Source organism: Coregonus clupeaformis, unplaced genomic scaffold (genome assembly GCF_020615455.1).
Source record: "Coregonus clupeaformis isolate EN_2021a unplaced genomic scaffold, ASM2061545v1 scaf0302, whole genome shotgun sequence".
Taxonomy (NCBI): Eukaryota; Metazoa; Chordata; class Actinopteri; order Salmoniformes; family Salmonidae; genus Coregonus; species Coregonus clupeaformis.
This window is the reverse complement of record NW_025533757.1, coordinates 396,657-423,551: the sequence shown is the minus strand read 5'-3', so window position 1 is coordinate 423,551 and position 26,895 is coordinate 396,657. Positions and strand designations below refer to the sequence as shown.

The window sequence follows — 26,895 nt, the reverse complement described above, 5'->3', positions numbered from 1 at the left end:
GATGATATGCTTACATACCCTGGTGCCTATGTTGCAGGTTTTTGCCTGTCCTTCACATTTAGTGAGATGACTGGACCAACATGGATCTCATCTCGGCATAAAAACATAGATATTGTTGTTCATTCACCATGTGTGAGTATATACACATACAGCAGCTGAGATACTGTTTGAAATATTTTTATTTGGAAATGTTTACAGTGTGATGGAAAAAGACAAGTTAATCTTCGCAAATAGGAAGTTGCTGTTGATCTTCAGTAGTACTTCTATCAAACGTTACAATAAAGAGAGCGAGTGGTAGAAAGAAGAGTCACATTAGCACTGCAGTAAGTGATAGTCTGTGTGGGTCAGGGGAGTGTTTGTGTCTCTGAACCCAGGCTGGGGGCCTCTCATGTGGGGGCAGACACCAGGCCTGCGGGGCCCTGGCCCAGGGAGTGTCCAGCCACACTGCTCTCCAGTGGCTTGAAGCCCAGCTCCTCCATAGGGATCCCAAAGGCCTGCAGCTTGGCCTCATAGGTCCTCAGCAGGTCATTATGGGCCTGCCCATCAGACAGAGATGTTAACATTTGTAGAGAGAGTTACAGTATATTGACAGACGCTATTATCACTTTTGCCTCTAAAGATGAGAATGTATTGATTTTGGATTGGTTAGTTATTCTATTACATAGTTATAATACTGCAGTTTTCGCCTTAATGTACAAAACTAAATAGGGTTCAGACCCAAAAGGCATTGTATTCCGCCAATGTCCTCACCTTACAAACCCGCACCAACTCATACTGCAAGTCTTTGATCGCGATGTTCTTGGAGTCCAAAACTTCCTGTAAGAAAAAAAACAAATAGAGTTGTTCGGCTGCAGAATAGTCTACCGTAAGCTTCCTCCAGTTACTACATTCACAGGCAAGGTTTGCAATTTGATGTGGTTGAAGCCACTTGATTATCAGCTTCTAGGGCAGTAGAGTATAGAAACCTGATAGCAAGGACTTAGCAACAGCAAACATACTCACACGATGGAATGAAGATCACATTTTTCTGTTAAGAACACTTCTCTGTTTTAATCTTGAATGACAACTTGGCATTTATCCAGTATCCACCACAAAGCAGGATTTATGAGGTGTGGTGCTAGTTGTTTTCACAACTCTACTGTTAGCTCAACACAAGAGAGTAGGGTACTAGGGTAGCGTTTTTGGTATGATGGAGTTGTAGTCAGAGTGGTTAGGGTTAAGGTTGTGGTTAGGGTTGAACCAGGATGTGGACATGAAGCTGCAGTTAAGGTTAGGGTTGTGGTTGAGAGTTAGGGCTGAACCAGGATGTGGACATGAAGCTAGGGTTAGGGTTAGGTAGCACAGAGAGGGTAGCATACCTCCAGTTTGCGTGTGACCACACTGAGGGCGGTGTGGTCCAGGTTGGAGGCAGACAGCACCTCGTTGAGCTGAGCCTCCTTCTTCTCCAGGGTGTTGGTCAGAGCCCCCAGTTTCCTCTCCAACAGGAGGTTCTTAAAGCCACTCTTCTGCTGCACCTCCTGGATGGCCTGGGTGAACTTTTTATACAGGTCATCACGCTCCACCTGGACCTGCACCACACAGACAAAAGGGTTGGCTCCGCTCAGTTAGAAACACAGATCAATTAAGCATGGATCAATTTGATAGAATTACATTCGATTCAATTCTGTTCCATTTTATGGGGTAGCCATTGTATGGGTGCAAAGTGTCCAGTTACTAGGACGTTTTTAGTCACCCTAATAAACTGTCTGTGTAGTTGGTTTGTGCTGTGGTCTCAGAAAAAGACCTGTACACAGGGCAAAAGGACTCATCCTTGAACTCTGTAATCACGTCACAGGAAACAATTGTAGGAAAACTCCCCTTTTTTTTATTAGACTGGATCACAGATTTCAGTGTAGACGCCTTTTCAGTTCTAACCCTTAATAATTGGCACTGTGTTCATGATATTTTCTCAGATTCTCTCTGTCCCAAATTTGAAAAGGCTAAACTTTCTGTTGTCAATCAAGTGATAAGTTTATGGAACATGTGAGGACAAAAGCCTTTCTCATAACAAACCAGAGTTTGTGTGCATGTGTGTGTGCGAGCGTGTGTGTACGCTTGTACGTGTGTGTAATTGTAGCTTCTCACCTTACTAAACCTCTGTTCTAGCACTTCGTGTTCCCACCTTAGGTCTTTCATCTCCTTGTCTGCGACCTTCAGACGTGCTTTGGCCCCCTGTCAAGACAGGCACAGTCACCATCACTCCTGTTTACTTTTGCCAAGTACCCTACTACATTTTTAATCATTCTCAGATACACCCAACACAAACTATTCATCATAGAACATTTGAGGGAATTTTACTTCTCCATGTTGCTATATGAATCTTTTTTATGCATATTTGTCATACTGCAACATTGTTGCTCGTTGCTATAAATCTTCTGTTTAATTACCATATAACCAGATATCATGTATTCTATTCTGTGTTTATGTGTGTGTGTGTGTCTGTGTGTAACCCACCGCCAGTGAGGTCTTGTCCTTCTCGTAGTTGCCCAGTTGTTTCTGCAGCTCGGTCACCTCCTCCTTGGCCCTCTGCAGGGGCTCTGTCAAGCGCTTGTTCTGCAGCAGCACCTCTGCCATGTCCTTCTCCAGACGCTCCTCCTTCTTCTTCATTTCCTCCATTTGTTCCTGACACAGACAACACAGACCATGTAACCAACTGGTTGCTAGCTTGTATTGGATTGAAGTGTTAGTGTAACAAACACAGTTTGCCCTCCAGGGCTCCAAACCCTGGCCACTGTCAGTCAGGAACACCACACAGTGAACACTTCTGCTAAAGACCAGGCCCTATCAGTAATCATGCACCTCTCTGTTACCCCTCAGTGCATTGGTGATATCGTCTTGTAATACACAAGTGAGTTGTGAGTTGATGAGGCCTAGGTTAGGTTGGATGATACAGTACGTTGAGGAATTTCTAATCCTCAGTCAGTTGATTGGGCCTAGGTTACTGTTATTGAGTAGAACAAATACCTTAGTTATTAGCTGATATTGTTGTGGTATTGCTAACCTTGAGTGAGTTAATGAGGGCCAGGTTGTTGAGGGTGATGTCGTTGTAGTAGTTCTTGATGTCACTGAAGGCCTTCTCGTGGTTCTTCATCAGCGTGTTGATCTGGCTGTTCTTCCTCTCCTCGATCTCATGGATCTCTGTCTTCCTCCTCAGGTCCTGCTCCTGACGCAGCACCTGCATCTTCTTCTCATACTTGGCCTCAATTTCTACTCAGCAGGTCAGTCAAATGGCAATAGACACAGAGAGATGGCTATGTTTCATATTTTGGGTATATGTACGCATGTGAGTACAGTTTAACGGCAACACAGGTACAGGTATAATCACCTCTCACTTGTCTCTCAAAGTCATTTCTCGTTTTGGTAATTTCCTGGTCGTTTTTCTGTTAAAACAGAAATGGAAAGAATTTACAATCAATGCAATGTCACCATAGACATGTGTGGAAAGCAAATATGATAGAATGGCAGAATATTGATTTGAGTGGTGAGAAGCTCATATTAACAGAGAGAGAGAGAGACGAGGCCACGCACCAGTTTGAGGCCCTTGACGAGGTTCTCGTTAGAGAGCTCCTGCTCCTTAAAGTCCACCTTGAGGGTGCGCATGCCCTTGCAGAGCTCGTTCTCCAGGTCGGCGTGCTCTTTCTGCATCAGCTTGGTAGAGACCACGCCCTCTCCCTTCAGCTCTGAGATGCTGTTCTGGTGCTCATATAGCAGATGCTTCACTTTCTGCTTGTACACCTGAGGAACAGAACAGTAACAGTAAGGACCCTGATAATTATTATAATGTGGTTAAACACTGTTTGTGTGTCTGTACTATACCTTGATCTCTACTTGGTGGCACTCCTCAGCCTCTTCCATCTCCCGGTCTCTGTTCCGCAGGTCTGCCTTCCTCTCGTCCAGGTGTCTCTTGGTGATCTCCCAGAAGGTGTGGATCTTGTCCCTCTCCAGCTGGAAGTAGTTCCTCTCCTCCCTCTCTCTGTCCAGCTCCTCCCGCAGCCGCACAATGTGCTCCTCCAGCTGACACAAAGAACATCATCATGTAGATTCAGATAACCATATACTATGCAGCATAACCCATGGATTATCAAGCAAATGGTTGATTTGGTATAGTTGCTGCTCAGTAGCTAGTACAGTACTTGTTTGCACGATGTATGTTTGCACAGTTAGCTATCACTGAACTAGTAATGGAGCATCTGACTGTAGCTAATGTGTAGAGTTGCATGAAATAACACCTACCTGCTCCTTCGACATCTCCTCCGTGGAAAGGCCATCTACTACTGTGGGCGTCTTCCCTTTGGCAGACTTGGCTGCGGCCTTCTTTTTGGGTGGCTGTAATGCAACGAAATCTAAAAATGTTACTTCTAACTACCAAGCTAGATAAAAGGTAGCGGATTAAACTCCACTCCATGGTGAAGGAAGTTTCTGATCAATAGCCTTTGTGGAATCTAGCTAGCTAACATTACATCGATTCGCCCAAGGTCAATAACGTTAACAGTAACGTTAGTTCAAAAATGACGCCCACCATGTACCTATGTTTTTCCTCAGAAATTGCGTGCCTTTCTTTGATTGCTGAAATACACACTTTTTCAATAAACGTTAATCAAATACAACCACCGACTGGTCTCGGCTCCACTCCGTGGTTAAGTTAATTATAAACTTCCTTTATCATTGAGTGGAGTTTAGTCCGTTTACGTTAGCTAGCTACAATGCAGGCTTGCATGTATTCATGACGCTAGATTAACATTACAGTAGCATTGCTAGCTAACGTCAGTTAGCTAAACGCTAACGTTACCACACTGGCTTTCACACACCAGACTGCACTACAATGAGTCTGACTGTAACGCTTTACTATATTGTTGAAAAGAGAATACACGTACTTACCATTCTGAAATATTGCTACCACGCACAGATATAGCTGATTTCTGAAAGGGGACTATTTTTGAAAAAGTAAACAGCTAGCATGCTGCCTGGCTAAACACATCCATCTGTGATAGCCCGAACAACAACAAAGTATCGTCATGGTAACGTTGATGACTATCTCGCGAGAATGCTCTGTAACAGATCTTTTCGTTTCGCTACTTTTGTAATATCTCTCCTGACTGCATTTTCACTATGTTTTAGATAATGTAACGTTGGCCGAAGAAATTAAACCACTGAATTGTGTACTGATACGCATTAGAGCTAAAAATATGTTTCCGCCCGGTTTCGAACCGGGGACCTTTCGCGTGTGAGGCGAACGTGATAACCACTACACTACGGAAACCGTTACATGTATCTTAACTCAACTCTATCTTAATGGTCCTTCCAGTTTTCTCTCTTCACCTCATCTAATGTGTTTTGAGAAAGAGACATGGAGAAAGGATGTGAAGAGTCAAGGAAATATAATTTGAGATACACCCATGGACTGATCGAAGTAATCAGAAATCTGTATATAATGACGAGATGCTCATGTCTCCGCCCTAACAACGCCATAAGTGTAGGTCTGCTTAAACCCATAGCCCATAGAAACGCACTGGGTTTATTTTGAACAGATTTTGGCGAGAGATAGCTAACCCTCTCGCTTCGCCTCTTCTTCTCAAGTATTATATGTAAATTCAGTTTTCACTGTAAATTCTAACTAACTAAAATAATTATAACAGATTAGGTTTTCATTGGCATGATGATGGGAGCTAAGATATTATACTTTTTTTTATCAACATGACAAATAAATGTTTGAACTTTAGTTATATCGTCAACATCAACTTCGGAATGTGTGTTGAGAAATAATTAATTTAAGTTGGAATATTTGTGACATTTTGGCCTTACCCATGCCTCCTTTAAGACTCCATCATGTTTAATATGTAGGTACTACAGAGCAATAGTTGGTGTCATTAAGTTTTACCTCTTGCTCTGTAATTATGAGTAGTGTTTTGATTTCATATGTTTTTTTGCATTCATTGATGAATATTGAAAATATATAATCATGAATATAGAAATTACACAATTTGTGTCAATATATTGTTGAACATAATATACTCTACGGGCGTATCAAAGTTCCAGAGTGGGATCTCAGGAATGTATATTATCGTGAACAAAAACATAAACGCAACATGCAACAATTTCAAATCAAATTTTATTTGTCAAATGCGCTGAATACAACAGCTGTAGACCTTACCGTGAAATCCTTACTTACAAGCCCTTAACCAACAATGCAGTTCAAGAAATAGAGTTAAGAAAATATTTACTAAATAAACTAAAGTTAGAAATAAACTAAAAAGTAACACAAAAAAATAACAATAACGAGGCTATATACAGGGGGTACTGGTACTGAGTCAATGTGCCGGGGCACAGGTTAGTCGAGGTAATTTGTACATGTAGGTAGGGGTAAAGTGATTATGCAAAGATTAATTGACTATGCATTTGATTAATTGTTCAGCAGTCTTATGGCTTGGGGGTAGAAGCTGTTAAGGAGCCTTTTGGACCTAGACTTCGCACTCCGGTACCGCTTGCCGTGCGGTAGCAGAGAGAACAGTCTATGACTTGGGTGACTTGAGTCTTTGACCATTTTTTGGGCCTTCCTCTGACACCGCCTGGTATATAGGTCCTGGATGGCAGGAAGCTTGGCCCCAGTGATGTACTGGGCCATACGCATTACCCTCTGTAGAGCCTTATGGTTGGATGCCGAGCAGTTGCCATACCAGGCGGTGATGCAACCGGTCAGGATGCTCTCGATGGTGCAGCTCTGATCAGTCCCTACACCCAAACGAGGGCATTGCGTTCATCCACCTCTGGCCTGCTGGCTCCCCTTCCTCTGCGGAAGCATAGTTCCCGCTCAGCCCAGTCAAAACTGTTCGCTGCTCTGGCACCCCAATGGTGGAACAAGCTCCCTCACGACGCCAGGACAGCGGAGTCACTCACCACCTTCCGGAGACATTTGAAACCCCACCTCTTTAAGGAATACCTGGGATAGGATAAAGTAATCCTTCTAGCCCCCCAAAAAAAAAAAAAAAAAAAAAGTGTAAAATGGTTTTTCCACTGGCTATAGGGTGAATGCACCAATTTGTAAGTCGCTCTGGATAAGAGCGTCTGCTAAATGACGTAAATGTGCCCTTGAGCAAGGCACTTAACCCTAATTGCTCCTGTAAGTCGCTCTGGATAAGATCGTCTGCTAAATGACTAAAATGTAAAAATGTAAATGTAAATAACTTTGAGGCTCTGGGAACCCATGCCAAATCTTTTCAGTCTCCTGAGGGGGAAAAGGTGTTGTCGTGCCCTCTTCACGACTGTCTTAGTGTGTTTGGACCATGATAGTTTGTTAGTGATGTGGACACCAATTAACTTGAAACTCTCGACCCGCTCCACTACAGTCCCGTCGATGTGAATAGGGGCGTGTTTGGCCCTCCTTTTCCTGTAGTCCACGATCAGCTCCTTTGTCTTGCTCACATTGAGGGAGAGGTTGTTGTCCTGGCACCACACTGCCAGGTCTCTGACCTCCTCCCTATAGGCTGTCTCATCATTGTCGGGTGATCAGGCATACCACTGCTGTGTCGTCAGCAAACTTAATGATGGTGTTGGAGTCGTGCTTGGCCACGTAGTCGTGGGGGAACATGGGAGTACAGGAGGGGACTAAGCACACACCCCTGAGGGGCCCACATGTTGAGAATCAGTGTGGCAGATGTGTTGTTGCCTACCCTTACCACCTGGGGGCGGCCCGTCATGAAGTCCAGGATCCAGTTGCAGAGGGAGGTGTTTAGTCCCAGGGTCCTTAGCTTAGTGATGAGCTTTGTGGGCACTATGGTGTTGAACACTGAGCTTTAGTCAATGAACAGCATTCTCACATAGGTGTTCCTTTTGTCCAGTTGGGAAAGGGCAGTGTGGAGTGCGATTGAGATTGCATCATCTGTGGATCTGTTGGGGCGGTATGCGAATTGGAGTGGGTCTAGCATTTCCGGGATGATGGTGTTGATGTGAGCCATGACCAGCCATTCAAAGCACTTCATGGCTACCGACGTGAGTGCTACGGTTCGGTAGTCATTTAGGCAGGTTACCTTTGCTTTCTTGGGCACAAGGACCATGGTGGTCTGCTTGAAACATGTAGTATTACAGACTCGGTCAGGGAGAGGTTGAAAATGTCAGTGAAGACACTTGCCAGTTGGTCTGCGCATGCTCAGAGTATACGTCCTGGTAATCCGTCTGTCAATGTTGACCTGTTTAAAGGTCTTGCTCACATCGGCTACAGAGAGCGTGATCACACAGTCGTCCGGAACAGCTGGTGCTCTCATGCATGCTTCAGTGTTGCTTGCCTCGAAGCGAGCATAAAAGGCATTTAGCTCGTCTGATAGGCTCGCGTCACTGGGCAGCTTGCGGCTGGGTTTCCCTTTGTAGTCCGTAATAGTTTGCAAGCCCTGCCACATCCGACGAACGTCAGAGCTGGTGTAGTAGGATTCAATCTTAGTCCTGTATTGACGCTTTCCCTGTTTGATGGTTCGTCTGAGGGCATAGCGGGATTTCTTATAAGTGTCCGGATTAGTGTCCTGCTCCTTGAAAGCGGCAGCTCTAGCCTTTAGCTCGGTGCGGATGTTGCCTGTAATCCTTGGTTTTGGTTGGGATATGTACGTATGGTCACTGTGAGGACAACGTCGTTGATGCACTTATTGATGAAGCCAGTGACTGAGGTGGTATACTCCTCAATGCCATTGGATAAATCTGTTATAAACATCTTCATTTGAAGCAAACTTCATTTATTTGAACATTTCCTATAGAAGCATTAAAGCTACTCCTTGCATTTACCTACCTCGCTTTCTTCTTCTTCTTTGGTATCATGGCATTCGCACATTTAGTTTGTGCATGCCACCACCTACTGTGCGGTAGTGTGTGGTCAATCGTGTTAAATTCTTCATACAAAAATAAAAACCCTCCACCTATATACCACTATTACATACCACCCACTAACCCTCCGCCTATATACCGCTATTACATACCACCCACTAACCCTCCGCCTATATACCACTATTACATACCACCCACTAACCCTCCGCCTATATACCACTATTACATACCACCCACTAACCCTCCGCCTATATACCACTATTACATACCACCCACTAACCCTCCGCCTATATACCGCTATTACATACCACCCACTAACCCTCCGCCTATATACCGCTATTACATACCACCCACTAACCCTCCGCCTATATACCGCTATTACATACCACCCACTAACCCTCCGCCTATATACCGCTATTACATACCACCCACTAACCCCCCGCCTATATACCACTATTACATACCACCCACTAACCCTCCGCCTGTATACACCGCTATTACATACCACCCACTAACCCTCCGCCTATATACACCACTATTACATACCACCCACTAACCCTCCGCCTATATACCACTATTACATACCACCCACTAACCCTCCGCCTATATACCACTATTACATACCACCCACTAACCCTCCGCCTATATACCACTATTACATACCACCCACTAACCCTCCGCCTATATACCACTATTACATACCACCCACTAACCCTCCGCCTATATACCACTATTACATACCACCTACTAACCCTCCGCCTATATACCACTATTACATACCACCAACTAACCCTCTGCCTATATACCACTATTAAATAAAAATGTAAATCACCCCATTCCATTACCTTGACCCTAATGATCCTACCAGGCCGACGGTTTGGGAGGATGGGACTCTCATTCAACACATCTTGTAACTCTTCTGCAGTAAAACCTTGTACAGTCAAGTACTTCTCTGCAGCTGCCACCACAACATCTATTTTCTGTAATTTAAGTTCCATTTTTGCAGTACAGCTTATAACCATGGCAATGAATGCTAAGAAGCCAACCTTACTGAAGCACAAATTCATTTCACTCTGTATTGGCCTAGGCTTACTACTCACCCTTGACCCATCATCCTCCACTCTCTTCACTGCCTCAGCATACACCTTCTGTTCTACTCTGACCCTGGCAATCTCACCTTCTGTTCTACTCTGACCCTGGCAACTTCAACCTATGTGAGAATACTGTTCATTGCATTCAACACCATAGTGCCTTCCAAGCTCATCACTAAGCTCAGGACCCTGGGACTGAACACCTCCCTCTGCAACTGGATCCTGGACTTTCGGACGGGCCGCCCCCCAGGTAGTGAGGGTAGGCAACAACACATCTGACACGCTGACCCTCAACACGGGGACCCCTCTGGGGTGCGTGCTTAGTCTCCTCTTGTACTCCCTGTTCACCCACAACTGCGTGGCCGCACATGACTCCAACACCATCGTTAAGTTTGCTGACGACACAGTGGTGGTAGGCCTGATTGCAGACGACGATGAGACAGCCTATAGAGAGGAGGTCAGTTACCTGGCAGTGTGGTGCCAGGAGAACAAACCTCTCCCTCAACATCAGCAAGACAAAGGAGCTGATCGTGGACTACAGGAAACGGAGGGCCGAGCACGCCCCCATCCACATCGACGGGGCTGTAGTGAAGCGGTTCGAGAGCTTTAAGTTCCTCTGTGTCCACATCACTAAGGAATTAACATGGTCCACACACACCAACACAGTCGTGAAGAAGGCACCCTCAAGAGGCTGAAAATATTTGCCATGGGCCCTCAGATTCTCAAAAGGTTCTACAGCTGCACAATTGAGAGCATCTTGTCTGGCTGGTTGCATCACCGCCTGGTATGGCAATTGCTTGGCATCCAATCGCAAGGCGCTACAAAGGGTAGTGCGTACAGCCCAGTTTATCACTGAGGCTGAACTCCCTGCCATCCAGATCCTCTATACCAGGCAGTGTCAAAGGAAGGCCCTAAAAATTGTCAAAGACCAGCCACCCAAGTCATAGACTGTTTTCTCTGCTACCGCATAGCAATCAGTACCGATGCAACAAGTCTGGAACCAACAGGACCCTGAAAAGCTTCTACCCCCAAACCATAAGACTCATAAATAGTTACCCAAATTGCTACCCGGACTATCTGCATTGACACCCGGTTTTGACTCATCACATACGCTGCTGCTACTGCTTATTATCTATCTTGTTGCCTAGCCACTTTACCCCTACCTACAGTGGGGAGAACAAGTATTTGATACACTGCCGATTTTGCAGGTTTTCCTACTTACAAAGCATGTAGAGGTCTGTAATTTTTTATCATAGGTACACTTCAACTGTGAGAGACGGAATCTAAAACAAAAATCCAGAAAATCAAATTGTATGATTTTTAAGTAATTAATTTGCATTTTATTGCATGACATAAGTATTTGATCAGTAAGAAGGACCTGAAGGATCTGGAGAAGGTCTGTATGGAGGAGTGGGCCAAAATCCCTGCTGCAGTGTGTGCAAACCTGGTCAAGACCTACAGGAAACGTATGATCTCTGTAATTGCAAACAAAGGTTTCTGTACCAAATATTAAGTTCGGCTTTTCTGATGTATCAAATACTTATGTCATGCAATAAAATGCAAATGAATTACTTAGACATCATACAATGTGATTTTCTGGATTTTTGTTTTAGATTCCGTCTCTCACAGTTGAAGTGTACCTATGATAAAAATTACAGACCTCTACATGCTTTGTAAGTAGGAAAACCTGCAAAATCGGCAGTGTATCAGGGCGGCAGGTAGCTTAGTGGGTAAGAGCGTTGTGCCAGTAACCGAAAGGTCGCTGGTTCTAATTGCCGACTAGGTGAAAAATCTGTCGATGTGCCCTTGAGCAAGGCACTTAACCCTAATTGCTCCTGTAAGTCGCTCTGGATAAGAGCGTCTGCTAAATGACTAAAATGTAAATGTATCAAATACTTGTTCTCCCCACTGTATATGTATATATCTACCTCAATTACCACATACCCCTGCACATCGACTTGGTCCTGGTACGCTGTGTATATAGGCAAGTTATCGTTACTCATTGTGTATTTATTCCTCGTGTTATTATTTTTCTATTGGGAAGTAAGCATTTCACTGTTAGTCTACACCTATTGTTTACGAAGCATGTGACAAACACAATTTGATTCAATTTGATTTGACACACTCACACACAGACCAAACTCATGTGTCCGTCCATCCATGTTTTGTCTCCTGCACCTATGTTAGAGAGTGATGTACAGATGTAGGATCTTAATTTGAGCCAGTTAGCTACAACAGGAAAATAATCCTGCAGCAAAAGGAAATGTGATTTATTATGTAGATTATAATTCATGGACATTTTTGTGGTGTTGATACAGTTTTCGTAAGGGAAAATCAAGTCTGAAATTCAAAGTGGAAATTACAAACTTCAGATGCCTTTTCAAACCTCAAATACACTAAAAGTTGTATAATTCCTGTATCCACATTTCCAATGGGGAATGGGCATAGTGCCATCCTGTTTGTGTCTCTCTCTCTGCCTCGTCCCTCTACTAGAGTAAATGGTTTTCAGGAAACGAATCGGCAGTACTGTTGTCCTGTGCTTATCAAACTATTGTTATGCTGCTGTGGGACAAGGCTTAAAACTGGAGGGTTAAGATGTTTACCTAATAAGGTGTTCTTGTCACGGACATTTGCATACACAAGTGGAGAACGACTGCACCTCTCATTGAAACCATGGATGTTCAAGGCCGACTGCGGTACTGCAGGCATTGTTAGCAGAAAAATGGCCATCTTCGTGGTCAATCTTTGTGGTCAATCTTCGTGGTCAATCTTGGTGTAAACATTTTTTAAATGACAATCATGGTACCAATAGTTGCCTTTAATACACCAGATGTACAGTATGTCCTTGAACCAATTATTTTAAAATCACACAGAGAAGAAGGTATAAGGATAATTTAGTTGCTAATAGCCTGCAGTACCCCAGTCAGCCTTCAACTTGAGTTACTCAATGAGAGGGGACAGCACTGAGCTAGCAGGAGTAGCTCCACTTCCTGGAGTAGCTCAAACTGCGCATGTTATGTCTCCATGATATCCATCTTAACCGATTTCATTTGGCTATTGAGTCTTCACATGATCAATGGCTTTGTCCATTCATATATACAGTCATTGGCACACACAGACACACACTCACAAACACAGTGACTGTGATACTTCTCCACCACCCATGTGGTGTATCCAACCCTCCCCTCCTTCCCTTTATCCAAAGCCCCACCAACACCCCTCCCATAGCCCCCGTCTCTCTCTTTCAGTCTGGGCAGTCTGCCAGTGTGCCCATCCTGCTCTCTCTCAATCTCTCTCTCTCTCCCTCTCTCTCTAGATCTCTCTCTCTCTCTCCCTCTCTCTGTATTCTGCATTCGCCGAGCTCTTTCACAATGTGCTTATAGAACAAAGTGGTTCTGCGTTTTGCTGTGTGATCTCCCTCCGTCTCTCTCTCTCGCTGTCTCTGTGAGGCAGGCAGCGCAGCAGAGAGGTGTGTTCTCACGTCTGTATTGGGCAGGCTGGTGAGTGTGTGAGAGAGCACTGAGCAGGGATGAGCACCAGGCAGTAAGGAAGAGAACGACAGAGAAGTAAAAAAGGAGTGCAGCTGGAGTCAGATGCTGTGGAGAACGAGAGCTGGCACACCTCTCTCTCTCACTCTCCCTCCATCTCTCTCTCTCAGTCTGTGTCCCCCACTCCCATGCTGTTGTGATAGACAGCACGGCACTCTCGGCTTGGCTGCATGGAGGCACAGGGAGGGGCAGGGAGCCCAGGTAGGTGCAGCTTTACGTTATTCACTGTTAGCATAGAATCCATCAGCCTAGACCAGACTGTCTATCACCATGTCTTTCCAGACTGACTCTATGTTATTTTATGTCTATTCCACGGTAGTCTATCATACCAGCCTCTTTTACTCTATTGTCACATTTCAATTCTCTGTTAGCCCAGACTTGGTTTCTGAGAATAGGTTCTCTGTTTTAGCCCAGACATATACTCTAGCAGCCTAGACGGTTCTGATAGTTAAGCCATTTACTCTGCCAACTTTGACTGTATGTTAGTATATTAGTATAGTTAATTCTCTTATCAGTGGGTTCTGTTAATCTATTAGCCCACCTGCAGTGCACATCAGTGGACTGCAGATGATACTGTAGAGTAGATGAAACAGTAGCCAACATTTAGGATGGAAATAAGATAGTGGTGGATGTTTTTACAGGTCTGAATTAGAGAATATATCCATACTATTCTTAGTATGTTTAGACTAAATGCATATTAATTATGTATTGAATGCTTACATGTTGATGACATGGTTGGGAAAGGAAGGAAGATGAACACATGTTCAAGTTGCTGTTATCAGATATGGAGGATGTTGTTGTGTGCAGAGCTATTTTAGTGCCCTGTGTTGACACTGCATGTAGTTGATCAGATGTGATAAACAAGATATGATTTGTATGATATCAATTAGACATAATACCTTAATGACATTGGTATAACAGATCATAGCAACATCGTTTCCTGTAGGATGGATTGTTATCTGTGATAAAGGAAAAAATAATGGCTGTTAGAAGAGGGAAATAACAGTGTGGTGGGAGAAGGGTGTGGAGAGGCTTCATTCCTGCTGCCTTTACTGTTGAAAGATGATGGATTTTATTGAACCGATATGTTGAGTTTGAATAAACTGTTGTGGTGAATGCAGTCACTGTGTGTGTGTGTGTGTGTGTGTGTGTGTGTGTGTGTGTGTGTGTGTGTGTGTGTGTGTGTGTGTGTGTGTGTGTGTGTGTGTGTGTGTGTGTGTGTGAACCTCCCCAGGGAGGGCTGATTCAGAGGGTCATGTGTGATTGCTAGGAGCAGTGTGAGCCGAAGCCTGATAGAGCTTCGGACTACAGTCCTTTCACTGTTGGCTGGTGGTGTGTTGACCATGTCCCATTAAACATACTGTGTATGGATGGTCGGCTCATGACACACACACACTGAGTGCTCAGTCAGTAGGTATTTACGGTAGGGGCGCACTGGGTCAAGAGGAGCTTGAGGTAGTGTCAGCTCATTCATCATGTTGACTGACCTATTAGAGACTGTCCTAGTAAATAAGACCACATCCAATTACTCATTTGATATGGCTTGGTTATACCAGAGATATCTGCAGTAGGCTAGGTTAAGTTTATCGCTTTCATTTGATCAGTAGGATTGTACAATAAGCCATTCCAGAGTATTGAGAAACAGATCAACAGTCCTCTCTTTTGAAAAGTGTCTGGCTAGGCTAGCTACCTGACTCATTGACACATTTACCCTAGACCATGTAGGACTGACACTCATTCATCTAGGATTTCTGTCTGACCCACTAAGGACAAAGACACGTACAGCCTCAGTCCCCAGAATCACATATGTACAGTAGCTGGTTTAGTCAATGATTCCAATGAGTCCTCATATGTCACTACCACCGCACTACCCAGCAGATCCATCTAATTCTAGAGCATTCTTTACAGTACACAGATTTACAGTATCAACATTGACATGTGCCATGTACAATAATACTTGGTGGCTAACAAAATAAAGGAAGCAAGGCATTACATACTGTGATGTGCCTTTCATACTATGATGTGCCTTTGTGTAATGGGAATATTTAAGTTCATTTTACACAATGCTTAGCATATCTCTATGTTTTCCTTTTATGTTGGCTTATACACAAAATGTCCAGTGTTCTACTTCGGACACTCATTTGTGTATGGGTTGATGGTCACTAGACCTGATACGGAATGTTATGGATTGTTCTCATATCTGTTGATAGTGATTGACGCCAGACTGGAGGTACAAGGACAGAGGACCCTGACTGTTATTGTATTCTGTGACACTGTGTGATCCTGTAGTACTTGATGTTGTGACTTCCTACAAGGCTCTCGGTGGGTGTTTACAGAACATTGGTGTTGTGAGATTAGAATATGTTTTCTGCTTCTGTTCTGGAGGAGTCTCCCTGTTACAACTTGTATTAAACCAGATTGATTTTGATTGACTTTATCTGTGACTGCTCTTGAAATCCCTAATACACTTTGATTGAATACTATGCGTGTGTCTATGCATGTAAAACATGTACACGACTACACTTGGCAATTGAAATGAGGCGTAAACCACAGGAGGTTGGTGGCACCTTAATTGGGGAGGACGGGCCCGTGGTAATGGCTGGAGTGGAATCAGTGGAATGGTATCAAATATATCAAACACATGGTTTCCATGTATTTGATGCCATTCCATTTGCTCCGTTCCAGCCATTACTGTGAGCCGTCCTCCCCTCAGCAGCCTCCACTGGCGTAAACATTAATTGTGTGTGACTATGGGACAGAGTGGCAGACAGATGGGGGTAACAGACATGGGAAATGAAGCAGCAAACCCGAAATACCACCTCATTATAGAGAAGGGAAAGTGGAGCTGTATTCTCTCAGCTTGTTTGGACCCTCGCTGCAAAAATAAATCGATAGCCAACAGGGAATCCATCATGTTTAGTCTGCAACTTGCTTTGCCAACCCTTTGAAATGCCACACCCTTCTCTGTGTGTGACACACACACACACACACACACACACACACACACACACACACACACACACACACACACACACACACACTCTGTGCCAAAGATACTCTTCTCCATTCCTAAGGACGTGGATGTTTCCACAGTGATTGTGCAGTCTGAGGGACAGCATGATGATGATGTCCAACAGAGGGCTGGGGAGGGAAGCCCAGCAGGGAACCTCTAGAACGCTCCTGCTGCTACTTTCTCACCTATCTATTCTCATCTCTCTCCTCTTTTCACCCACACCTTCATCCCGCTCTCCCTCTCTTCTTTCTCACATATCTCCATCCCCCTCTCTGCTGTGTTCTGCTCTAACGCTTGTTGCTGCAGAGTCAGTGAGGTGGCAATGTGCCACATGACTCAGGGGAATCTGGAGATGGGCTAGAGTTAGTACAGGACACCACCCTGAGACCTGTGTGTGTGTGTGGGTGGGTGTGCGTGTGCACTTACGTGTGTGAAAATGTGCATGGTGTGTGAATGTGTGACAGTTTGATCTAGTGTGTATGGATTTCTACTAGAGGGAGGGAGAGTGCTCTGTCAATGACTGTGCATGTGAGTGTACCAAATGTTCAGGTGTATCTAGGCATGTGTGAGAGAGACTAGAGGTCTCTGTATGTGGCTGTGTGTTGGTTTGTGAGTCTTGTCAGATGCACCTCAGCTCCCTGGACAATATTCCGTGACTCAGAGCCTGGTGGAATGTTCTGTTACAGGAGGGGGTCGCAGTTCCAGAGCGTCCCACTAGGTGTCATCCTCCGACAACCTTAGGCACCTCCTCACATTTACATTTTAGTCATTTAGCAGATGCTCTTATCCAGAGCGACTTACAGTTAATGAGTGCATACATTATATATATACATTTTTTATACTGCCCCCCCGTGGAAATCGAACCCACAACCCTGGTGTTGCAAACGCCATGCTCTACCAACTGAGCTACATCCCTGCCGGCCATTCCCTCCCCTACCCTGGACAACGCTGGGCCAATTGTGCGCCGCCCCATGGGTCTCCCGGTCGCGGCCGGCTACGACAGAGCCTGGATTTGACTCACAGTCTGGACTAATCATCATCCTATTGGTGTCACCTGTGTATTTATGCCCTCACTTCCCTGTGTTCCCTTGCTCAGTTTTCTCTGCTAGTTTCTCTATGCTCAGCAGTACTAATCAGTGTCTGATCAGAGAAGTATGTACAGGTACTCGAGAAGTGTTCTCCCTGTTTCTTTATTATTTCAGTCATAGTTACTATTTCGTATTTTGTCTGTCAGCCTGTTTTTGGAGACTTATTTGCTCCGCCATTCTTTTATCATGTTAAGTCCGTTGTTTTGTATCCTGGCTTCAGGACCACCAGTAAAGATCCTTGTTTCACCATCTCTGCCTACTACCTACTGTCTATCCTGCACCGCACCTGGGTCACACCTCACACCAACCCTTACAGTCTTCCTCCAAGGAATGTGTTGTCTCAAAACATCAGATGAGACAGCTGTTTTCAATTGAAACCTATTTGAATGTCCACCTCAGCCTAGTACACAAACATACCCACATCAGTCTCTTTCCATCACTGTCTGTCCATGACTCACACACACTGGAAGAGATCTAAATTACCTTTACACACAACTTCATACATTCAAACACACACACACACAGAGAGAGAACGTCACAGATACTGTGCATACTACATTCATTTCTAGATAAAACAGATAGTGTATGTGTAAACCTGTCTATGGTAAAACCCACAGCATGCAGGGTTAAGGAAAAGGAACAGAGATATTCAGGGATTACTGTAGATACAGTAGGTGATGCAATAACCTGGGGATTAATGTTACTGTAGATTATCATCAGTACTCATGGTTAACCTTCTGTTCAACCCCTCTTATTACACTACATATTACACTAGATATTAGGGAGTTATTCAATAGAAAGTGGATAATCTAACTGTGTGAGCCTGATAGAAGAGTAATATGAACTTTGATTAAACTCTCATTTTGGTGCCATTTCATCCCCTTAGCCTCTTTGAAAAGCTACACAGAACAAGGGCCCTGTGGTAATTGTAGTCCAAAGGGATACAAATCTAAACACTGAAATTAGTGGGGAAATAAAGGGATAGAGACCACAGTAAAAAGGAGAGTTTGAGAGTGAAGTGGATGAAATGAGAGTTTGAACTCCCGATATTTCCTTTAAATAAAACATGGAGTGAGTGAGTGTATGGAGGCTCTGAGGCGGTGGTTAATTGAAACGGAGGTAGTGAAACTGAAACAGTAGAGCTACTGTCACAAGACAACCTTTTACACAACAACACACATTCTCTTTCCTCTGTGAACAAAGCACAGCACAGGACAGCTAAACAGGCTCTGTAGAAAACCAGGTGCACCAAGATATCTGAAAATAGAACAAGTAAGATAAACGCTTTCTCATCTGACAATTGAAATGCATAAAAACATAATATTCCACTTTGAAATGTGCACTGTGGGGTTATATTGCAGAAAACGTAATAATTATAGATTTTTCAACACTTTTTGAGATTCTAGATAGGTGGTTGTATTCACGTATGTGTGTACGTGTGTGTGCACGCATGTGTGTCTGTGTATAACAGTATTGTGCACAGCAGGGTGGGTCCGTAAACAATATCACACAAGACGTCCTCAGGAGAAGATGGACGGGCATGGCTACACAGAATAGCCTGCTAGTCACTCACTGCTTCCTGAGGCGAGATGCACAGGGGCTAAATATGATTACCAGCACACAGCGTGAATGCATCACAAAACACACCTGCCAAACATGAATAAAAGGAGATCATGGATGCAGGAAGGGTTAGAGAGTGACAACTAACACTCACTCTTTTCTGTCTCATTTTCTCTCTCCCTCTGTTTCTGTGTGTGTGCGTACGTGTGTACTTATGTGTGCATGCGTGTGTGTTTGCCACCACAGAGCCCAATAAAGACATCCAGAAGTTGCTGAAGCCCTCCAGCTCAGGGGACCTTTCGAAGGAGTTGTACCACCTCCCGGTGGGGGAAGAGGAGGGAGGGCTCCCAGGACATACCGCTGGCCTGCTGCATGTCAACGAGAGGAGACGTGAGTACCGGGGTAAGGGGAGCGATGGAGGAGAGGAGAGGAGTGGTGGATGGATGGATGGATGGAGGGGTGGATCGTATGGATAGAAAAAGGAGTGGCGGAGGATGGGGAGGATGGGGAGGATAGTAATTAAGGGATGGCTAGAGGAGGGAAGTTGGATGGAATTTAACAATATAATATGGCTAGTAAGCCAAAATAAAAAAAAGGTTCTACATACAGTAGTACCAAAAAAGGGTTCCGCTATGGTTACAACCCTTGGTTGGTTCTATAAAGGAACTTTCTCAATCTCAAAGGTTCTTTATAGAACTGTACAGGGTTTTTTATTTTGGCTTACTAGCCAAATTCCATAGCAGTTATTATTGTGTTTATTAACAAGTTAAATCAGGTGTGCTAGCTCTGGAACGGCTGGGGGTCCCTGAGGAGATTATTATTATCATTAAAAGAGGAAATAACCCTTTTTTGAGCTGCAAAGAACCATTGAAGGGCTCAAAGGGTTCTTTAGGTCGGTATGGTTCCACATAGAATCATCCCCCTTCCCAAAGAACCCTTGAGAAACCCTCATTTTTTGTGTGTAATAGGTGGGTCATTTTGGGGGGGTTGGCGTTGGGACACAGGTGCACACTGTGGTCAGTTCATCACTTCCTCTGGGGTTCAATTGGGATATATTGCACCCATCTTCCCAGTTCCCCTGACCCCTCTTCCACCCTGTCCTGTACCCTTCCCCACTTCCAAACCCCCCGCTAAAAGGCATCATTGTGTGTCTGTCCCCCCACAGAGGGAGCCCTCTGTGTCCCTGACACACACACAGACACAGGCCTCACAAGGAGGTCTTTATCTACCCAACAACTAAACACCCATTCAGGGAGACAGGGCCACTACAGCCCAGTATCTGTGTCCTCCTGCCTTAATGTGCCACCTGGCGCACAGTTACCCTACAGACAGAGAGGGAGGGAGAGGGAGGGTTAAAGGTGGCACACTCTGTCAAATCCTATGAGTGTCACTTTCCAGAAACCCTTTAGTTACATCATAAAACTAGTAAATGTTTATGTATTGTGGGGAGCGAATAACAATTGGATGAAGTTGTTAATAGCCCCCTTGCTGAGTTTGGCCGGACCCAATTACTTTCTGTTACTTCTAGATAAGGCCAATTCCAGTTCACTGGCTCTGAGCCAAGCATCACACTGCACTATAACCAATACTACTGAGACACAGTGGAAGCCCCTGTTAAAGCCTGAGTGTATGAGAGTTTTTGGGAGTCATTATAGCCTTATTATAGGCTGTTGTTGAGACTGGCTGTTCTATACCGTGCTCATCGTTGTGCTAAAGGGGGAGACCCTTACAACCGTCTCCCTAGCTTACCCCGTCTCCCCCTCGATCCTCATTATAGGCTGCTCCGGCTAGGCTAATGATCAGTGATCCATGGGGAGGCTGGGGGGCCTTAGGGGGGGGGTCAGATACAGAGGCATTGTACTTTTTGATAGAGCCCCCAGTCTCCCCTCCGCTCCCCTCAGCTAGACTACTGCTATTGACAGCCCAGCCTACCAGGCAATTATCTCAGTCTTCACGAGGGCATATTACCCCTCTTCTCCCTCATCTTTCTCTCCCCTGATTTGTTTTCCCAAACTCTTTCTTATCGCTCACTCTCTCTCAATTTTTCTTTCCAATTGAGTTTGTCCGTTCCCCTCCTCTTTTCCATGACATGTATACTCCTCCCTCTCCCCTCATCTTACATTCTATTACATTTTCAATATACAGTACATCCTGGCAGAGAGGCGAGACAGACAGACAGAGAGAATAGAGAGTGGAGGGCAGTGAGAGAAGGCAGTGACAAGAGAAGAAGGGAGAAGAACAATAAAAAGGAAAGACCTGAGGCTGCATTTAAGAACGGGCCAAAAGCCAAAGAAACAACAAAAGTCATTTCTAAGTCCACTTTATTTTTTCCCATTTTCAATTTGTAACCGTCAGCCAAAAACAGCAGGAGGGGTCAGGACAACAAGGACAAGTGGGTGGTTGGTTTGGGTGTGTGTGTGCTTCACAAGTGGGTTACTGCTTAGCATCCTTTAAACATCTGACATGCTGGCCTACTATATGTCTGACACCTTTCCTTCTCAGTGTGAATGTACTATGGGTCTAGTCCCGCCAATGGGCTCCCAGAGAGACACTTAATGAATTGAGAGAGAGCAGCAACCGTTTCTCTCCATCTCTCTCACCAACCTTGCTGGGAGAGAAAATGTGTTACTGATCAATTATTCAAGGAGAAATGGGGTGGGAGAGGGAGAAGACAGGAGAGGAGAGTAGAGGGGGGGGTAGAGGAGAGGGAGAAGACAGAAGAGGAGAGTAGAGGGGGGTAGAGGAGAGGGAGAAGACAGGAGAGGAGAGTAGAGGGGGGTAGAGGAGAGGGAGAAGACAGGAGAGGAGAGTAGAGGGGGGGGGGTAGAGGAGAGGGAGAAGACAGGAGAGGAGAGTATAGGGGGTAGAGGAGAGGGAGAAGACAGAAGAGGAGAGTAGAGGGGGGTAGAGGAGAGGGAGAAGACAGGAGAGGAGAGTAGAGGGGGTAGAGGAGAGGGAGAAGACAGGAGAGGAGAGTAGAGGGGGGGGTAGAGGAGAGGGAGAAGACAGGAGAGGAGAGTAGAGGGGGGTAGAGGAGAGGGAGAAGACAGGAGAGGAGAGTATAGGGGGTAGAGGAGAGGGAGAAGACAGGAGAGGAGAGTAGAGGGGGGTAGAGGAGAGGGAGAAGACAGGAGAGGAGAGTAGGGGGGGTAGAGGAGAGGGAGAAGACAGGAGAGGAGAGTAGAGGGGGGGGGGTAGAGGAGAGGGAGAAGACAGGAGAGGAGAGTAGAGGGGGGGTAGAGGAGAGGGAGAAGACAGGAGAGGAGAGGAGAGGGGGGTAGAGGAGAGGGAGAAGACCGAAGAGGAGAGTAGAGGGGGGTAGAGGAGAGGGAGAAGACAGGAGAGGAGAGTAGAGGGGGTAGATGAGAGGGAGAAGACAGGAGAGGATAGTAGAGGAGGGTAGAGGAGAGGGAGAAGACAGGAGAGGAGAGTAGGGGGGGTAGAGGAGAGGGAGAAGACAGGAGAGGAGAGTAGAGGGGGGGTAGAGGAGAGGGAGAAGACAGGAGAGGAGAGGAGAGGAGAGGGGGGTAGAGGAGAGAAAAGAAACAAAGGGGAGTGGAATGACTGTAACCAGTTTAGAGAGAGAGAAAAAGAGAGAGAGATAGAGTGGAGGTGGCATTTCTTTATAACCCCTTTCTGTCTTCATCTCCCCTCTCTCCCTTTCTCTCCTAACTAATTTTAACTACTTGTCTTCCCTCCCTCCCTCCTCTCTCTCTCACTCTCTCTCTCTCTCTCTCCCTTCCTCTCTACTTCTTTTGCTGGGAGATTCAAAGAGACAGACAGCCGTGGGCAAGCCTATTCCAGGCCTCTGGGGAGAACTCATCCAGTAGAAGCTATTCTCACAGTCTGATCTTAGGCCTGCCCTCCCTCCTTAACACACACACACACACACACACACACACACACACACACACACACACACACACACACACACACACACACACACACACACACACACACACACACACACACACACACACACACACACACACACACACACACACACACACACACACACACACACAGTACCCTACAGTCCTCTTCCATTTGCACACTTTCCCTCCCTCCATCCCTCAATACATTCTTAAACCCAGATCATTTTCTCAGGGAGGGGTTGCACCTGACACATGCCCTGAGGGTGTGTCGGCTTAGAGGACTGATCAAGTAGAATATAGTATGGGGGTATTAGAGTAGGACAGCACCCTCCATATAATAGATTTTGTAGATGTTTTAAAATATGCATGAGCACATTTCATTATCCAGCTTGCTTAGAATCTAGTCTAATGGCTAGAATTTAGCCAAAACTATGCCACATCCCAGCGCTATGGGCTTCATTCAGAACCAATATGGTGCAGGTGTTGCTTCTGTCAGCTCCGTTACTATGGCTATCATGACCCTGTTAATAGGGTAACTAAGGTTATCATGACCCTGTTAATAGGGTAACTAAGGTTATCATGACCCTGTTAATAGGGTAACTAAGGTTATCATGACCCTTTAGCCTTGTGTTATCTCAGCCCCAGAGCCTGATCGAGGCTAATGTCATGCTGTTACGCCTGACAGGCTTTGGTAATGCCTTTTATTAGAGTCGTAACATGGGTGACCGGACCAGCATATACTGTATATCTGGTGTGGTAGTTAAAGAGCCTGGCCTGCACAGATTTATTGGCTCTGCTTAAGACAGTCATGTCCAATTCAATTCCCCGTGTACCGTGTTTGCGCTAGGCTAGTCAAACCATTTCACACCATTATATCTAATTGACCTTATAAGCCCATGTCATCCACGTTGGTAAATATTGATACATTAACGCACGTCACAACCAGCTAAATACTAAAGATTGTTTACCGAGATGGGCTTTTTTTAATGCAGTGCATCTGAAGCATGGTAAATGGATTCAGTTGATTATTAATAATAATAATAATATATGTATTTTATAATAATAATAATAATAATAATATATAGCACTTTTCATACAGAATCTCACTTTGAAAAAACAAACAAAAACGAATTCAGGGAGCTGGCAGTTCATGGGAGATGGTTTCCCACAGCTGGATGATGATGCAGTTCAGTACAGGAGTAGCTTGACTGGAGGTGGCGTCGATGGTCCAGCCAGGGAGGGAGAAACATTGGTCAGACAGGCAGGTCCAGAGCGCTTCATCAGGCAGCTCTGTCTCTGAAGTTCACAGCTACTCCTCCTCTGTAGGTAGGCTGGAACAGATCCACCAACGAAAAGTGTAGCTCTCACCTGGGTGATGCTTCGACAGCTATAGGCACCTGAGCGACCACCACTCCTCTGCAGTAATCAGCAACAGCCCCCTATGAGGCGAGCCTCTGTCATCCCCTCACACCGCAGTCCACATCCTTCCAGAAACTGGGGCAGGTGGAACAAACAGCCAGTGAATCATTCAAATTTAGATTAGCTAAGTGAACCAAGCAGGCCTGTAAAGATTTGCTCTAAGGGAGGAAACAGCTAGCGCACCATGGAGACAGAGCTCTTGACATCCCATAATGCTAATCAGGCCTTTATCACTGCATATGGTTCAGCTGATGCTGTGGAGTTCAGTTAACCCCTCAGACACACACTGACTGACCCGCAGTCTCCCCTAGCTATACTGATCTAAGGTCAGTTGTGTGCTTTTCCATGTAAGCTGATCCTAGATCTGTACAGCAGGCTAGCCCACAGCCCTAGGGAGGTAGAAGTTACCCTTAACCAAAGTTTGAGGATCAGCTTACCCTCCCCAAATCCTAGCCTTCATCATTAAGGTTGGATAATGCAAAACAAACCATAGATCAGTGTCTAGTGGCAACGTCCTCCCATTCAGTGAGGGAGGAGTAGTGCAAAGGGGCAGCCTGAGCCTCCCACGTCATAAAATGAGTGGCTCATTAAGGAAAGGTGAGACAGGAGTGTCTGCTTCTCCGCCTCTGATCCTCTACGGCTGCAGTTGTCTCATTAGAAGACTTCAAACGCCGGTAGAATGTCAATCCACAATATATTTACCTTCCTCTCATCTCTCTCCTCACTAGCGTTCCTCTCATCTTTACTGTCTCCTTCTCCTCTCCTCTCCTCTGTCGTTCCACTTGTCTCCTCACATCTCCTCTCATGGGAGCTAGTGTCTGGAGCACACAGGCAGATGTAGTCAGTATTTGTACTGTCAGTGGACAGGTCTGGTAAAGAGGAACAAGACAATAGAGATTGTTGGAGGATTTATATTGTACTTTTCAGTAAGTCTTGCTGTAGATGTGTGTTGTTGTGAGTAACAGGGTATCCCATGAAAAACAAGGCCACCACTCACTGTAAGAGCCAAAGGTATACAGAGTTTAGCAAACCATCATCCATGTTGGCACACCGTCATCCATGTTGGCACACCGTCATCCATGTTGGCACACCGTCATCCATGTTGGCAAACCGTCATCCATGTTGGCAAAACATCATCCATGTTGGCACACCATCATCCATGTTGGCAAACAATCATCCATGTTGGCAAACCATCATCCATATTGGCACACCATCATTCATGTTGGCACACCATCATCCATGTTGGCACACCATCATCCATGTTGGCACCAAGCATTCAGTGACAATAATACTGTAATCGAGAGAAGGGCTTACCAGGAAAAACTTCCAAATTAGAGGCAGAAAGGAGTTGGAGCAGAAATGGATTTATTTGAGCTCACTTTAATCCATTGTTCAGGACAATTTATATTGTAGAATTCAATTGTCTGGGAACTTTTGGCACCCATTGAAATTCTCCATCTCAAATCCTCTGTGTATCTCTGCCCATATCCCCACACAAATGTGTGAAATACAGCAGAGCCACCACCAGGCTTGCTGATTTAGCATGATTATCGACTCTCTCTGACTTATAATAATGTGGTTAAAGGTTTTTATCTTCTTAAATCAATGTCTGCACTATATATTTATCAGGAGAATGAGAGAACAGTGAGAGAATGGAGCTGTGCAGCAACGGAACAAAGGAGTGTTGAGGAGAGGTCTGTGATGCACCCTGTGGCAGTATACTGACTGGCTGGTAGAGAGAAATTAGCTGGGGAACAGTATCCTTAAAAACCATCTACCCCCGCTCTCTCTCTACAGACACACAGCTATATACACCCACTCACAAGCCAAAAACACTGGCACAGAGACAAGCCTCCTTAAAGGCACATATATAAACACACACATACACGAAGTGCATAGAGTCCATTACTATTACAGTTTTTCTCAGTCGCTTTGGTGCATTTTTCACATCATCCCTAACATGTGCAAAATAATAAGTGCATTTCTCAGAACAATTTGTACAAACTGCAATATACAATAGATATGTTTCTAAAGCTAGCCAGTCACTAAAAATCCTTAGTACATCTCTCAAAAGTAAATATTCATGCCAATGATCATGTCAGTGTCATCAGAATGATAAGTCATTGAGTCATTGTTCACGAACAAGGTTGTCAAAATGTTTAGGCATGTTGTCAATGGAACTGTGTACTTTGACAGTATTACCTGATGTAAACTTAGGCTACAGTTTGGATGACAGTTACTGTATTGAAAATGCACAAGGCTGCACTTCTATGGCATATATCAATTTCAACAGTACTATTTACATATTACTGTATGTGGGTTATTGATTGAAAGAGACTGGACAACCCAAGGGGCACAAAGGAAAAAAACTAAATTAGAAAGAAACACAGGAAACCACCCCTAAGGCACAACTTTGCCCACAGCACTGTTCTAGTGCTGTCTCTACACATCCAGACG

General features: G+C 44.9%; 2 protein-coding genes and 1 non-coding gene across 4 annotated transcripts in view; 1 reads left to right on the top strand and 2 right to left on the bottom strand.

Annotated features, from left to right (window-relative positions):
* Positions 1–161: 161 nt before the first annotated feature.
* On the bottom strand, positions 162–5,049 carry LOC121548382 (dynein regulatory complex subunit 4-like). The gene is made up of 11 exons (XM_045214731.1): positions 4,918–5,049; positions 4,273–4,365; positions 3,856–4,053; positions 3,568–3,774; positions 3,365–3,419; positions 3,041–3,246; positions 2,494–2,661; positions 2,125–2,211; positions 1,359–1,568; positions 751–816; positions 162–536 (listed from the first exon to the last, which is right to left on the bottom strand). Exons 1-11 carry the CDS (start codon positions 4,918–4,920, stop codon positions 387–389), a joined length of 1,443 nt encoding a protein of 480 aa, XP_045070666.1. The 5' UTR covers positions 4,921–5,049; the 3' UTR covers positions 162–386.
* Positions 5,050–5,226: 177 nt separating this feature from the next.
* Positions 5,227–5,299, bottom strand: trnav-cac. The gene has a single exon. It is a non-coding gene; the product is annotated as a tRNA-Val (tRNA).
* A 7,883-nt stretch (positions 5,300–13,182) lies between these two features.
* LOC123484399 (dysbindin domain-containing protein 1-like) overlaps positions 13,183–26,895 on the top strand; it is a 34,814-nt gene continuing 21,101 nt past the window's right edge. The window contains exons 1-2 of one of the 2 annotated variants that reach the window (XM_045214742.1): positions 13,183–13,684; positions 19,391–19,534. In XM_045214742.1, coding sequence (XP_045070677.1) covers positions 13,654–13,684; positions 19,391–19,534 — 175 coding nt within the window. In that variant the 5' untranslated portion in view covers positions 13,183–13,653. Of the gene's footprint in view, positions 13,685–19,390; positions 19,547–26,895 lie in introns of both variants that reach the window. The other variant, XM_045214741.1, reaches the window with a different exon arrangement.

What these genes read in the sequence shown, in the direction of transcription:
- LOC121548382 (XM_045214731.1), bottom strand. An exon ending in CCCTCATTAACTCACTCAAG is followed by an intron (nt 2,662 to 3,040) that starts GTTAGCAATACC and finishes TGTCTGTGTCAG; the next exon opens with GAACAAATGGAGGAAATGAA. An exon ending in AGTTGGTGCGGGTTTGTAAG is followed by an intron (nt 537 to 750) that starts GTGAGGACATTG and finishes TCTGATGGGCAG; the next exon opens with GCCCATAATGACCTGCTGAG.